Source organism: Dromaius novaehollandiae, chromosome 6 (genome assembly GCF_036370855.1).
Source record: "Dromaius novaehollandiae isolate bDroNov1 chromosome 6, bDroNov1.hap1, whole genome shotgun sequence".
Taxonomy (NCBI): domain Eukaryota; kingdom Metazoa; phylum Chordata; class Aves; order Casuariiformes; family Dromaiidae; genus Dromaius; species Dromaius novaehollandiae.
The window spans coordinates 46979013-46995318 of record NC_088103.1 but is presented as its reverse complement, the minus strand read 5'-3'; the positions used below and the strand labels follow the sequence as shown (position 1 = coordinate 46995318).

The 16306-nt window shown below is 47.9% G+C and overlaps 1 protein-coding gene across 3 annotated transcripts in view; it reads right to left on the bottom strand.

The window, feature by feature from the left end:
* Positions 1–16306, bottom strand: part of PTPRE (protein tyrosine phosphatase receptor type E) — an 83745-nt gene that overhangs the window by 28309 nt on the left and 39130 nt on the right. The window contains exons 2-5 of one of the 3 annotated variants that reach the window (XM_064514381.1): positions 11564–11677; positions 4865–4967; positions 4553–4626; positions 3263–3399 (exon numbers count right to left, since the gene is read on the bottom strand). In XM_064514381.1, coding sequence (XP_064370451.1) covers positions 3263–3399; positions 4553–4626; positions 4865–4967; positions 11564–11603 — 354 coding nt within the window. In that variant the 5' untranslated portion in view covers positions 11604–11677. The other 2 variants (XM_064514380.1, XM_026115841.2) reach the window with 2 other exon arrangements.

The window sequence follows — 16306 nt, the reverse complement described above, 5'->3', positions numbered from 1 at the left end:
CTTCCGAATCACTCGGGAAGGGAAAAACGGCAGCGGCGTCGCATCCCGAACGGGCTTCCGGCAGCTCTCCCTGCTTGCCCCCCCGGAAACCCTGCGGGGAATTTCCCCCAAAAAAGCAGAAATCGGGGTTGCCAGGGTTGCAAAAGGCTGCCCGCCTGCAGAAAGGGGGAGGCGAGGACCTCCCAGCCACCACAGGAAAACCAGCTACCTGCACGCGTGGGCTCAGTTTTCTTACACCACTAAAACTTGTGACCACAAGGAGAGAGAAAAGTAAAGAAAAAAGAGAGAGAAGGTTTAAAAAAAGGCCAGCAGTTAAAAAAGCAAGCTACTTTTTGCAAACTAATTAATTCTTTGAGTAAAGCCCATACTTTCCCTAATTAAAGTATTTTTTTATATATATATAGAGAGAGACACACACACACACACACACACAATATGCAACATAGAAAAACTGTATGCAAAGTCTAGAAACACAGAATTTATATTTTGCATAGAGAAAATAGTTGGTCCTTCTTCAGACATAATGTCTTTAAGCTTCAAAAGTCAGGCAACGGATTGCTAACGAGCAGGCATCTAGTTCTGCATCCTCCCGAGAAGACTGCACGCAAAGTTCTCAAAAATGAAGGGGGGAAAAGGAAATCAGAAATCTCTGCAGGGCATTACAGATCTTCCCCTTTGACAGAGGCTGTCGTGGCAGGATTTCGTCCCTAAAAACCCATGGTGCAAACACGGCGTTGTTGTGAGCTTCCCATACTTCATTTATTTGAAAAGAGCTAAGTGAAGAGAGAGGAAGAGGAGCGAAAGACACGGCTTGCTGCGCACGAGGGACTGCAGATGGGCAGGGTGTTCACTTTTTGAGCTCGTTCCTAGTGAACTTCAGGACAGTAGCTCTTCCTCCTGCTCACACAGGACAACGGTGGAAAGCTACCTTAGAAGACAGGTAGCATTTGGGTAAATAAGCTTGCATTCTCACTGCAGCATCCCTCTGCTAAAAACTTAAGCTTGAGCCTGTGGAGCCCAGCAGAGCACCGTGCTCAAAGCTTAGAGCTTGCACAAGGCAACCTGGAGCGCGGGGGAAAAGACAGGCCCTCGAGGAGATGTGGTCCATGCTTGCTCCTTACTTCTGTGAGGCCCTAAAAACCAGGCAATGTCACGCTGCGCTGCCTGAAGAGCGTTTTGAACCGTTCACGCGGGGCTGCAGACTGCTCGACTGCTCCTGCCCAGCTCCAAAAGGGGACAAGGTGATTCATCGAGGAGGTCCTTCATCACATCCTGCCTCCCACCCTGCGAGTCATGGGGACACCCCAGGAAGCCCGGGCTGGGCCGCGCCGTCTCCTGCGGCTGCAGGCCCATTCCCTCCCACTCAGCAGCCGTACGAAGGTCTAGGTGACGCTTCCGAGGGGCCCGAGCCACCCCAGCATCACCCCGTAGCGTCATGCTTTCCACCACGTGAATCACCGCGACATCTTAACCAAGTCAAGACAAAAAATTTCTAAAGCAAGCGCTAACAGAAAGGTTTTCTGACATTAATATGAAAATTGAGGCAGCAGCCTAGCCATCATATCCTTCAACAACACATCAAGCTCATTTTGCATCATGCATGACAAATACAAGTAAGACTTATTTGAAAGGCCACAAAAAGGCACAGGCTCATATTATTTTTTTTTGCTGTGAAGAAAGAAAACAATCCTCCTAGCTGCCTGTCTTCATATAGGGAAAAAATAATAAGAAATGAAACAACTGGAGGGTAGCAGGAGTCTCTGCTATTTCAGTTTGCATTGTATATATTTTACTTGCATGCGCTTACTAAGGATAATTTAGGCTTTAAGGATAAAAGCATTGAAGAGGGGAAATAGGCACATAAATCTAAGAGATCCGTCTTCAGAAATCCAACCTGCTGCCTATCTTAGTCTGCCAGTGCTTGTTTTGCTTGGTTTCACCCAAAGAATCACTTGGAGCCTAACAGCGTTGGCTAGGGCACGTGCTGAGTCCCTGCTGGGTCACCAGGACCCCAATTCGGGCCAAAATCTCCTTCAAACTCGCAGGGCAGACATTCGGCTCCTACGGTCCCCGAGGGGCCCGAGCCCCTTGCCTGCACAACAGCTTTTACGGGAGATGACTGCCCCATCAAAATGCGGTGACTGTGGCAGTTTGGAGGGGCAGACACAGGCTGGACGCAGCTCAGCTCTCTGAGCACGTCTCCGGACCTGCCTATAAGCCCTAGCGCTCCTGAAACGGGCAGCACAGGCTGTCGAGTCCCAGTCGCTAAACCATCGCCAACAACGAGTGGGCGAGTTTCTCCAGATTTCCTCTTTTTCAGCTGTAGTTTCACTAAGCAAACGCTGCGTTTTCAAAGGGTTACGCCGAGCTCGACTTTCTGCCCCAGGTTCAGCACTTACAGGGTACGCGTGAGATTTAGTGTTTGCATTCAGGTTTTGTGGCGATCTCTTCTCCCCTTGCGAGGAAGTTGCCAGTCAAAGGATGCACAGGAAAGTCGCAACAGAAATCTGCTGGTGCCGAAGGGCACCGGTTTCTCAGCCACTTTCCTTCTACTACTGAAACGGCAGACGTCTCTTTATCAGCTTTCCTGTTGCACGCCATAAAAGTGATCACGCCAATTTTCGACTGTTCCTTCCACTCCCTTTTCCCTCCCAGGCTGAGGAGGTGCTCGAGCAGAAGCACCCACATCCCTGCGAGCAGCTACAGGCAACAGGGTTAATAAAAGCCACCACCAAAGCAGCCTTGGACTACCGTGCTCGCAAGCCACGGCGACACGTGACCGTTCAGCTGCAGGTGCTGGACCACAGCTTGCAAACTGCGCGTCTGCGTGCAGCCGAGCACCCCGCCGCTGCACAGCACCTCCCAGCAACGCAGAAAGTGCTGTGTTACACAGACCACCAAACAAGCTGCAGACATAAACACGCTCCCGATTAAGAAAGTGGCTTAATGAGCTGTCTAATCAAGGCAGGCACTAGTTTGACCGCTCTGCGCTCAACCCTGCGTCGCGGCTCTGTGCAAGTGGCTCCCGCTGGCAGAGGAAGTGGGAGGAAGCCAGGAGAGGCCAGCAAAGGCGCTGCAAAACGAAGCAGCTAAACCAAAAAGCTGTTAAAGATCAGAGGCAACACGCACCGGCACGCTCGCCCAACACCCCTAAGGCGATGTGGGATTTTTAGGTATTTTTAGAAGAACCGTGCGTCTTTGCAGCCATGCATTTGCCAGTTCTTTCCCCTACGCAACCCTCCAGGCCAGCGCGTGGACTTACGTTAAACTCCTCCCGGAAGAGTTTCCCCTCATCCGCTGACCGGATCCTGATTTCCTCCTCGAGGTTTTCTACTGGAATAGGAAAATACTTCTTGGGGCCCGACGGAGACCTGCTGAGCAGCATCACTCTCTGCTGTTCTGTCGGTTCAAGGAAAACGAGCGTTAGAGGCACTTCTACAGCAACAGGCGATTCCAGCTCACAATTCATTTCAGCTGGAAGGTGACAAAATAGACTTTTGAAATGAAACTTAAACTGGCGATAAAGCTGATTTAAATAAAAGAAGAAGAAAAAACCACAGGCCCAAGTGTCTTTTTGGAGAACATAATAAATTCAAGTAGAACCACAACTGGTAAAATTAATGGTTTCGGTACTGCCACCAGATTACAATGTGGCCAAGACAGCCGAAAAAGACGTGGGGGAATATTAAAAATCGCCGTTTCGTTCCGGACGCCGAGGCTCGCGGGCGGCCGGAGGCGAACACCAGCCCAGACCGCGTCCCCGGGGCGGGCAGCGACGGTGCGACTTGCAGCGGCCCCGCGCCGAAACGCGACGGGGAGCAGGGCCACCACCTCGCAGGGCCGGCACAGCTCTGCGGCACCGGGAAACTCCCAAATGCTCCGAATCGGCTTAAAACACCGATCGCCGAGCAGGAAGCCGCGCGGGGCTATATTTAGAAGTCTGACTTTTCCTCCGGCTAGCGCGGGCTTTCCTAAGCAGCTCTTCAGCGCGTATGAGCGACGGGGAACCGATGGAAAGCCCAGACACGATTCTTTTCGACATTACGTTATTTTCTTTGCTATGGCATAAAAATCTATAAGCGAGAAATTAACAGTTCCTCCACGCTTGCTAGGCTTCAGCATCTCATGGGACAATCCATCCCGGGTGTCCCCCGCTGAAGGAAAGCACCTAAAGTACCAGCGCCTTTGAAAAACCTGGTGGAAAATATCTGCAGCTTCTGGGAATGTTTTATTTCAGGGCTAATGGCTTACAGCCCTTCCCCATCTCACCCCGTTTCTGTTTCTGTACGGGGAACTAGCTTGTAACTTTGCAAGCAATTAAGAAGCTTTTTCCTTCTAAGAAGAAACACTGCAATCCTCTTAACACAAGAAGCGTGCCAGCAAGGTGGATCTCAAAGCTGGCATCCTAATAAACCATTTCCAAAGAGCAACCACAAAGAAATATTTGCTGTATCACGGCTTAAAGCGAAAGTTAATTAAAACCAAGAACTGGGATTTGGTTTTTTAACACGGACGGCGGACGCGTGCGTGCTCGCAAGCAAACTCCGCTCACCTTGCTCCTCCAGGATCCCATTGGGCATCTTTTTGTCGCTGGAGCTCACCACGGCTTTCCTGTGCCTCCTGAACCTGCAACGCAAGCGGCACCTTAACGGGGGCAGCCGGAGAGGGCCCGCGGGCCCCCGCGCCCCGCTCTACGCACCACGTAATCCTGGAGAAGCTCTTTCTGCTCATGGCCGCGGGAGCCGCTGCGGCGGCGGCCCCGGCCCCGGCGAGCGCGTGGCTCCCTCCTCCGCGCCGGCCGACGCGCGCTTTCGTTTCCCCAGCCCAGCGCATCGAAGCGCGACGGCCCCGCGCACCCGCCCACCTGAAGAAGTAGCCGGCCAGGAGGAGGAAGATGATGAACACCAGCAGCAGGATGAGCACGGAGGTCAGGAGATCCTGGTGCAGGCTGCTCTCCTCTGTGGAGTCTGCGAATTCGAGCACAGCAAACGGGCAACGCCGTAGGCGCGGGCTGCCGAGCTGGCGGCGGCAGGAACTGCGCTCGCCTTCCCCCCGCGAGTCCCCCGCCCCAGTTCAGCGCGCCAGGACGTCCCCAGATCCCTAAATTTCGCTCTGGGCGCCGGTCTGCTTGCATGTACTAAAAGCAACGCAAAGGATCTGCAATACGTGCAAAGCCCAGATTCCAAATCATACATTTTTTCCCCCCTTACTACAAGCAGTTTGGGTTTTGGAACATCAAGAATGTGGGGGGGAACGATGGCCCAAAAATGAAATGAAGTAAGGACTTATTTTTAATCAGAATGGGTTAGCTGGGTCAATAAATCTGGTGGAAGGTCTTAAAAAACAACTGAAGTTAAATCCCACGCAAAAGGTTTCACCTTATGCACCCTTATGCGCACCGGACCGAGGTCACCCAAGAGCCCTTCGCGGGGACCTTGCTACGGGCCCTGCCACGAGAACGAGGAGGAACGGCGAACCTTTCACAAACACTCAGCACAGCCATAAAAACCATGTTATAACTAGCTTAGAATTACAGGTTTCAAGCTGCTGTTAGGAGGGGGGGGGTCATCCATGCGACATTTTACGTTTCACTTTCATTATGCTTTCAGCAACCTTCTAATTCCAGTGAACAATTCAACACATTAAAATCATAAAAACACGTTTTATTTGAACAAATGAAAATATGAGCCTCAGTCTTCAGCAACAGGATGCTAATCCTACTTTTTCCAAGTGGCCAAAGAAGTCCACATTACTCTGAGCATGGTGGAAAGCGACTGCTCCCTCCTCACCAAGGAGGAAGGGTATCGGTCTTTACACCTAGCATTCATTGCTCAAACCACATGCAAACAGCCAAAAACACGCTGTCTGGGGGATGCTGAGCTTTCCTGCCTGCACAGCAGCATTCCTCTGTCGCCTTTATTTGTGCATTTCTCTACCATTTTACCCACGTGCGCTCTTCCAAAGCTAAGGCGACTGCTTTTTTAAGAGGTATTTACACATCTCAATGAATTCTCGACCATTTCTAGGGGGGTTTGCTACAAGCTGGCCGCGCGTTGCATTGCGGCGCTGACTCTCCTCGCCCCCCTCGCGTGCCCACCACCCCGCCTTCGCTCTCGCTCGCTCGCAACAAACCCTTTTTGCACAAACCTCGACATCAAACGTCATTAGAAGATTATAGCAACGATGTAAGACTACATAATACATAAACTGGACGAGGAGCTCGCACGAATGAGCCGAACGCCCCAAAATGATGCTCGCAGACTCTGCTGCCCATCGGCTGGTACCCTGCGCGCAGCGGGATTTTAGCTCAAAGCCCAGAGCGGGTTCTTACCCATTTCCTCGTGGTTTTGGTGTATCGCTGGGCCAGGGCGGCGTTTCCACGCTCTGGGCACCGCTTCTGCACAAGGAGCCTCCCCGCCGCCCCGTGCACCCCACATGCAAGCGTACGGATACCATGCATTTGCTAAACGTAAAAAGCTACTGCTATTCTTGTTTCTTTAAAGGAGAAACATGCCTAGATTTTATTTAAATTGTGGGTGAGGGAGCAGGAAGGGAGTTTAAATAACACTGTTAAATAGAGAACTCCGTAAAGAAGGGGAAAGGGATACAATTTGGAGAGAAAAGACGCGAGGTTGCTCACGCAGCGTTCTGGACAGGGAATAAAACTTCCTCTGCAGGTATAAACTCGCCGGGGCCACACGCTATCCTAGGAAAGACGTTACCTCTGTCAACATAATGGTCCAAGAAAGACAAGGCAATAAAATGTATGAGGCTGGATATTTAAATGGTATATAAAGACAAAACGGACAGGCACGACAAAATCGTAATCGGAAACCATCACTTGGCCTGGTTCAGAAAGTCGCTGCCGTAGGAAGTGCCTGGATGCATGTGCATCTGTCAGGGACAGCTTTGCAAGCTCCGTGCAGCACTTATCAACACCATACTCTGCACAGAGACCAAGATCTGGCAAATAGAGGAAAAAACTGCAAAAGGCAAAAAAAACCACCAAACAAAAAAAAAACCCACACCACACTTTGTCCCACTTCAGAAATTAGGAAGTTTCAGACTGAATATCTGAGAATATTCCAGGATTAATTTTTTTTTATAGCAATTTTCGTCATCTGTACTGTGTCGAAACGCAGGACACTGGCCGGGGAGGGGAGAAGGGGACGACAACAAAATGTCTGAGTCACAGGGGAATTAAAAACTCCCTCAGTTCATTACACAATACAAAACCCCGTCTTTCTTTCAGAATAACTCATGTTCCTTATGCCATATTTTTGAGGCAGCATTGGAAAGCACTGATTCCCGACCAAAGGGCATGACAGAAAAGCTTGCAGCCACCCCCCATGCCAAGGCAGGAGGAGAAAAGTTCAGGTTTCTGGCAGAGTCCTGCTTCCCTTTCTTTCTGCAACCCCCAGAATGACTGAGGCAATTCTCTGCATCAAAATCTCACGTCTTCCCTTCCCATTTCACAGGGAAACTAGCTCATAAAACCACAAAAAGTCCCTCTTCCTTGCACACCGGTGCACGGCTTTCAGCGGAGCTGCAGCCTCAGACCTGCAGCCTCAGACCTGCGTGCAAAGACCACAGGTCGGGCATGGTGTGTTTTTAAACCACTGCATTTACTACCCGTATTTTCCTCAATGGCTGCACTGGTAATTTTGTAAACAGAATCCAAACATCAAACGAGAAAATATCACTGGGCTAAGTCTTTGCAGATTCAGAGGCTGAAAGGTCTTTGGCCAACGCAACTGCCTAAATATTAAGTTGGACTTTAAGGGAAAACTGAAACACAGACCTAAATTCTTTCTTTCAGTATTGCTTCAGAAGCTGTCAACAGAAACATATGACTAAACACACGCTGGAGAAGCAGATGTCGTCTACAGCAGCTCTGCGGTGCACCATTGCCATGGGAAATTTTCCCCTGCTGCAACAGAGGGAGCGTTGGTCCGCAAGCACGTGGTCTCCTGCTCGCAGCCGCACGAAAATAATCATCCCAGGGTATTTTTTGGAAACAGAATGAAATACCGACTTTCCCTTTGACAAGGAATTAGGATGGCCACAATCCCTGTCCTGCTTCCCCCGTCTCCCGCTCAGCTCGACTCCGGGGCTCTTCCCCGCCTCATTCCCTTAACGCTCTCCCAGATGTCCGAACCGCTTCTTCTGGAGAAGCGTCACCACTTCCTCCAGGGTTACGAGGTTCCTAATTTCAGTACACCAGTGTTAAAAACAAAACCAGCACCGCGACCAAAAAGAGGAACCACGAGCAGTGGCTGCACAGCAGGAAGCACCTCGTGATCCACCACGCTCCTCCTTCCACCGGCCCTTCCCAACCGCTTCCTTTGCCCCTCCATTCGTTACCTTGCACGAAGGACCAGGACGGGGCAACAGCCCGTGAGCTGTGATTAACACCCTTTCTTTCAAATTCAACAACCACAAGCTTCATTTATTCACGGACACAAGCAGTTTTACAGCAAGTCTCAGCAAACTCCCTCAAACCACAGAGGCCGTGCTTTCGGGCAGCAGCACGTGCCCGTGCTATGGGGCTTTTCCTTGGGTCAGAACCCATGTTTCAGACATCTGCCAAACATCCTGACCCCCTCTTATGCTCATTTTAAATGAAGAGTGGCTGGCGCAACATCTTGACGCAGACCTCATCCATCAAATTGCAAACAAAGTGCGCTCGACCTTAATTAGTGCCATGCTACAACCATACAGCTGTGCATAGATTTCTGGTCAAATCTGTCTCTTGCCATCTGCAGGTACAAAGTTTCTGGGGTTAACCCAACGTTGGTATATCGACATCACTTTATTAGGCTGAGGGATCCCTCACGGGCTGTCCGTGCGGCAGGGCATCCTCAAGCCTTCCCGCAGTCCTCCAAAGCCTTCCCGCAGTCGCCCAAAGCCTTCCCGCAGTCCTCCTCAACCACCATCTACCAGAGCATCCCTCCGGCTTTCAAAACACCACGGAAACGGGGCCGGCCGCCTTCTTCAACGCTCAATTTTCCGAAGATGCCTCATTTTTCACGTGACGAAGCAGCGCTACAGCATCCAGCGGGATGAGAAAGTCGCCATCCCTGGGTCCAAGTCCAGCCATTACATACCGCCACTTGGGTCTTTCTATATATTTCTATATTCTTCAAATATCTTCAAAGACACCCACTAACTTATTGAAAGATCGCTATTTAAAACAGCAGTGAAAGGGCATCAAATGCTGTTCCATTTACTGTCTTTCCACCTCCCACTCATCCGATAAATTAATTACATCTGCATATTACTATTCCGGTACTGGAAAAAAAATTCTGTAAAGATAGGCATGAAAATGTCAACTATTCACAGAGTAAACGCTAAAGAAATGTAAAAATTTGGAAAGGACTCAAAAGCTTTATTCCTGCAACTCGCAGACTGCTTTCACATTTAAACTATATAACTAGTTAAAAAAAAAAAAAAAAAGAGGGAGAGAATTCTGGCTGTGATTAATACTGGATAACCAATTAATATTTGAGTAATTAAGAATTATTTGAATGCTATTAGACAGTATCATATATAAATAATTTATTACGCATATTTATTATCTACTTGAAAGATACCAGAGTGGATTAGCATTTATTTATGCAAAAACAAATAAACACAGTTTTGTATTTGCTGAATACACCGAGATGTTCTTCCGCCAGAAAATGGCAGTGCAATAAAAGACAGAATACCCTGATTTCATAAAATGGAAAAACATACTTCACGGTGCTTTCGTAGGAAGCAAAATGGCACCAGTACTGAAAATGGAGCAAGATAAATCATGTTTCCACGTTTAAAATGAGAATGAAAATAATCAATATTTGAAGCTAATAAAAGTTTTAAAAATCAAGTGTGCTAAAATTATACTGAAATGCAATAATTTCTGACTATTCCTTTCAGAGTTAAAAAATGATCTTATTGTTTTGGATCATTCACCAAATCTTTATTTTTGATTTTAAAAATGTTGTTTTAGTTCAATGGCCATTGAAAGCATTAGCTAATCCTGTTACCTTGGAACCCTCTTCATGTAGCAGCGTATTTTCAGTCTGTACACTTGTCTACGAGACAAAATTCTTCTTCCCTTCCCACCACGGAGAAACGTTAACGTGCATTTAAATAATAATGAAGGCTTTGATATTTTTAAAAAATTCAGTTTAGTCCCACTAAGCAAATCTAACTCATATCACTGAAATTAAGATTTAGTTAAAGATAAGATTACTTTTATCTGTATTATCCTATATTCATACATGCAGCACCATTTTGAATTAACCTTTGAAGACAAACAGCATCTATGAAGAAACAACTGCCTTTTTACTAATTTTATTGAAATGTCCTAGGAAGCGATACAACTACCAAGTTACTTCTCTTCCCCAGCTCCCGTATTCTTACGTATGCAGACAAGTGTCAGTAACTGGTTCTTCTAACGCTCCAGGTGCCTCACAAGAAACACAGCCCAGCTCATTTATCGAGCAGAGCAATGGCAACCACTTGACAGTACTTTAGTGGGGCCATTTAATAGCAATTTCATATTTGAAAGTCTTAAGCAAGACTCCACTAAGACTTTCATTGCCGTTGTTGTTATCACTAGAGCCTCCTTGCTCCTCTAACCCCGCGTTTCTAGATGCCGAGTGCCACGCTGAGGTTTCACAGTGTCGAAGGAGAGCGGCGCACAGATGGACCTCTGCTGCTCTCTAGAGTCTTAGGTTTGGCTTAAAGCAAGACCTAAATTATTGCAACTACAGACCGGACGAATCTAAATGGGATCCAAAAAGCCACCCGGGAAATGTTGCCCACATGAGTTTTTGGACAACCTAAGATGCAGTTTTAAAGTGTAAATAGCCAAATTTATTTCAAATGTTGCTCAATTAAATGTCAGCAGTGGCACTTTTTTAAAGGCAACCCTGTCAATGACTGCACCCCTGATAGCCTGTAAGGGAACAGGATTTTCTATCACTGGCCAGTCCTTGCTCAGAAGCACTGGGTCATGGGTGCTGGTTGCTCCTGCCATTAGACATGCTTGACTTGGTCCTTGCTTGGCTTTTCTTCCACGTGGGCATTAAATTTACGGGCAGGAAAAAAAAAAAAAAGAAAGAAGAAGGAAAACTCTTCTAAAGATGGGCGGGTAGTCAGTCAACAACAGTTACTGAAATCTGTCCGACGGGAGCTGATAAAAGGCTCAGTGTCACACGCTGGCCAGTGTCCAAGCAGACAACCTCTGTCGAAAGACAGTGCCAACGAGGACCATCTTAGTAACTTTGAAGGTACAGAGCTAGGTTTATGAAGAATAAGGAACACGCGCAAGTGGAATGTATCATGCAGTGGGAGAACATGCTAGTAGGATGTCTTCATGTCTGATGGCTTAAATAAAAACCTTTATTTGCATTGAAGTAGCCCCTTAATATATGGCTGCAATATGTTCGGAAGCAGCTGTAGGGAGGCTTGAAGCAAGAGGAAGGAATCAGGAGGAACACGGGCTGTTGTGGTGGACCGGGGAGTAGAAGATCACAGGGACCTCGCCAAAACCGACCGCCCAAATGAAACTACGTACTTACTCGTCGTTGCTGTTGTTTTTGGTAATTCGGTTCCATTTGGCGGTAAAGCGCGAACGAGCAGGAAACTAGCAGAGAGCAGCAGCAACGAGCAGGGATGTTCCATCCTGGACCTAGGGGCAAACAGAAGCGGTCGATAAATTTAAAGGCAAATTTATATTACTTTCCCCCCCCCCCCCCCCATTTCATAAAAGAGCAAGCATTTACTTCAGCTGGGGAAAGTTTTAAAACCTGCTTTATACTCTCGCACTGTCTTCACACTTCCATTTCTGATGCAGAGACAAAAAAATACAAGTTGCACACGTTACGAATGCATTAAAACTGTTTTAAATCCAAGATTAAGGAGGAAGCGTTCAGCTGTAGTTCAGAGACTTCTAAAGATCCAGATTCTGCCCAGAAAAGAAGAAAATCAGATATAGTGAGACCAAGGAATAACATCTCCCGTACAGAGGATCAGAGCAAAAGGTGTGACGAAACTGCTGCTACCTCGAGGACTACAGAGAAATTCAGAAGCCCCGAACGTGCTATGAGTTAATAGTTGTAGACAAACGACCTGGTGCAGGAATACTCTAGATCCTCAAAACTGAGCTTTACGTGGAAAAAGTAAGTGTTGTTACTAAACAGCTTTATATTTATCCAATAGCACATTCATCATCCATGGCTGCCATCTCAGCCATTACTCCGTCTCACTTGATTTTAAAAGACCTTCCTGGGCAAAAAAACACGAAAGGCAACGGCTGCTCTCTGTTTGGCAGGACGTATCCAGAAGGGGGCCCTAAACCCTCTGCTAAAACCAGGACCAAGGTCATGCCGCAGCGCGGCACTCCCCAGTTTAACCCGCGTTAGATACTGAGCTCTGCCGTCTCCAGAGGGTATCGCATGATCCTGCTTCAAAGCAGACGGAAGAGATCCTGCCAGTTGTTAAAATTTATAGCCCTTATAAAGTCTTTCCGTTCAACGTAAAACGGAATAACCCATGGGGAATGGCCTCTGAGCAAGCCTGAACGCGCAGCAAGCTCCTGCGACCGCAGCTCGCGTGCTGCCCAGACCCTTCCCCGGCGCGACGAGGGTTGTGCCAAGTGCATCCACTCACTTGGCTCCGGCTCTCCTCCATGCACAGGAGCATCCCCAAATACAACACAAATTTGCAAATACAAATGAAACCTGAACAATTTAAGAAAAAGCTCGGAAGTGTGGTTATATTTATAATTATTTCCTCCCTGAACGTCACAGGGCAGCACTGGCTCATACGTTTGATGCACCAAAATTTATCAGAAAAACACAACTACAGCAATTACGCAAGTGTTGGGATCTCTCTTTTGCCTGAAGCCAGGAGTGAAGCACTTCGTGTTTCTGCTCACGAAAGAAAAAAATGATCAACATTTATAGCAAATTTCTGAGGCCTGCCGTTATACTGAAGCAACTGCAAGAGCCTGAACTTTGCACTGGTTTAACAAGCATCCTTGATGACCGGGCGGATAGGAAGGTGAGCAAGCAGCAGCAGTATGTAAAAAAGCTGCGTATTGCTGCGTATTCATGCATCTCCCGAGCAGGGAGATTATTTACAGTTACCCCAGAATTTTTTGGAACGACAAACCCACCACCAAAGAAACAGCAGCATCTTCCGTTCCCAAGAGGATCCAATGCCTTGATATAGTATGTTAAAAGAGCAATCAACCTCCAGAAAAAGCAGACTGGTAGAAAAGTACTGCTAAACAAGAAAGGACAGCCATACACAAAAAAGAAGCCTCTTGCTTCCAAAATCAGAAAAAATGAGTGTATAAAACACACACTGTCATTATTGCCTGGCTTTCATAGAGCTCAAGGACATCTCCAATCTGTAAAGCAACTTCTGGCTTGCCTGCAAGCAGAAATAGGAACTGCTTTGATAACTATATGCGGATACAGGGCACTGTTGTCTACTTACATCCTTAAGTCTTTATTCTGGGGCTATTCATGGGTAACTTAAGCTTTAACTCCCTAGAATAATATTTTCATTTTTTTTTGTATAGGATTATTAGCTATTCTTCATGATCTTAAGTCTTAAAGACTTTGAAATCCATTTCAAAATTCCTGTTCCAGTCACAATTCTAAGGCTGCACCGTTACAGAAAAGAGCTCCCACGTCCAACAGTAAATTTCACAGCGTGACCGAGGAAAAGAAAAAAGAAACCGCTGGAAAATTGCATAGCTAGCTCAAACCCTGCCAAGCAGGCACGGCACTTAAAACCTGAATGCAGTCTGACAAGGACTGGCTCAGAAATCCTACAGGAACACGAAGCCTCTGCAGGGCTCTTCGCTGCAGTTGGGCGATTCCCACCGCTTCTCCCCCGGTGCAAGGCGGCACCACAGTGGACAGCTCCGCTCCCCCAAAACGTGCGGAAATTCCACTATTTTCAGGGCTTATTGGATTAGCACGCATGCTTAATTCCTATTTTGGCCGCAGAAGTGAATCCTCATCTGACCTGACAGAGCAAGGCTAAATCCTGGGGCTGAAGAGAGCGTGATGCTGAAGTCTCCGCTGCCGTGCTGCGCGGCACCGCTCTCGCTACGCGGCTCTTCTCAAGGAGCCGGACGTGCACGCCGGACCGGAGTCGTGCTCCTGCCCGCCCAGCCCCGACGGCGTCCTAAAGCAGCAGAAAACCAGCTAAACATCCCGCCTAATACACAGCCTGGGGCTAAAAATAGAGATGGCGTAATACTGTTGCAAAGGACTAGCATCATCGGTTCGGAAAATGAAGAGACAGGAAGGCATTCTCATTCTGAGTTGACAAACACTGGATTCACTTCCTATTGCTAAGGGTCAGGAAACTGTTCACAGCCGTGGTTACGCACCATCCACCACACCGGAGGAATCACAGCCGTGGTTACGCACCTTCCACCACACCGGAGGAATCATATACATTAGCGGTATCCCCAAAATTCATTTGCAAAACGCACTTTGAAACTCCCCAACTTTGGCATCCAAGACATTGGCCACATCAAGCGCAAGCACCTACCGCAGAGACGGAGGGCAGGAGACCTCTTCCAGAAGGGAAGGGCAGGAGATCTCCTCTCCTTGCTCTGCTTTCCCTCCCTTTGCTGCTCCTGCTTTTCACCCATCAACTCCTGAACCCCTTTGGTCTCACCGAAGAGACCTTCCTAAGCGAAGCCCACGCGTCCTCGGTTTCCCGAGACAGCCCGGCACGCTGGCCTACCCGAAGCAGGCAAGACGTGGTGGCACGGCCGCTGTGGCCATGGTTGACGGAGGCTCTCCCAAGGCGCTCGGCCCCCGAGGGAGCAGCCCCACGCGCCCTGCACAGCTGTGATTTATTGCCAGCTCCACCGCAGCTACTTTCTCTTTCGTTAAGTCTCTGGGCTTTCCCGCTGCACCCTCCAGAACTACCTCTTAACCCATTAGAGGGCCATAAACCACATACCACAAGAGGACCTTGCTTAGTTATAATTTAACTTAAATATCTAGCACCATTATGTCATAAGGTGATTATGAAAACTTTACCGCTAAAGCACGCTAAGGAAAGTTATTCATTCAAATCACGTTTTCACAAAATCACTTTAAGAAGCAGCGTACCTTTCCAGCACTGCTGCCCTTGCACGAAGCCATCAGAAGCCCGTTTAAGAGGCGCAGATTAGCATATCATGTAAAATAAGGTATTTGTCAAACGTAATGGTAAAGGCAGCGTCAACTGGGGTACGTAGGAGTCTTACACAATAAACGAGGAAGATTTACTAGCACAAACTCTCATGATACATTCGGTTCTAAATGAACACGTGGAAGAGGGATGAATTCAGGAGATTTGTCTTCAAGATAACAAAGCAACCCCAATCAAATCTTCAATAAGAAAACCTGGGAAATAAACTCTCTTGTGAGCAAACAGCTTAGCTCTGGTTTCTGCAACGCAAGCAAAGCGACAAGCGTGTGACTGTGACCTTTCCACGTCTGCGGCTTCTCGACAGCCGCCCACCGGAGCAGAAGGCACCACCCGGTCTCCTGGCAGACCTCCCCTCAGAGGGGACGCTTGGACTTATCCCTCAAGCACCAAACCACGTCTCGGGAAGTTTTGCAGAAGTTGCATGTTTTGATCTGCTTTAAAAATTAGGAGCTTTAAAAAAAACTAATACAATAGCAATTTTTTCCTTGTTTTAATGAATCCCTTTAATTCAGCATTGCTTCAGAGACTTTGGAGGTCCTAAAATCCAGAGGGGGGGAAAAGAAAGAAAAAGACTTAGGGGACGTGTTGTCTGCACTCAGGATAAAGGTTAGTTTACAAGTTACATCAGTAGTTTACATTTTACGTTCAGTAACTGTTTAGACGGATGTAGCTGCCTTCCTGCACTGGGGAAAAGAAACCTAATATTGGGGGAAAAAAGCGTGCGTGTGTATATACTTTTTTATTTATACATACACACATATATACACACACACACACACAATATACACTAGGTAAATTATGTTACTCTCTATATACTGTATATATTATACGGTAATGATGCCTGGAAGTAAAAAGCACAATTAAAGACCGCAGCAGGAAACTGAGATGATTATCCCGAGCTACTCAGTGACTCGAATTTGTCCTTCCAGCCTCCTCTTTCTCTAACCGAACTCCTTTAAGGAGCATCGGCCGGGGTGATGACGGGCTCCGAGGTCGCCCGCGGCTGGCGCGACTTGCCCATCGCGGTGGTGCCCGGGCAGCCGAGCGGCTCCGCCAGGGACCTCCCTGCCTCGGAGATGCACCCATCACG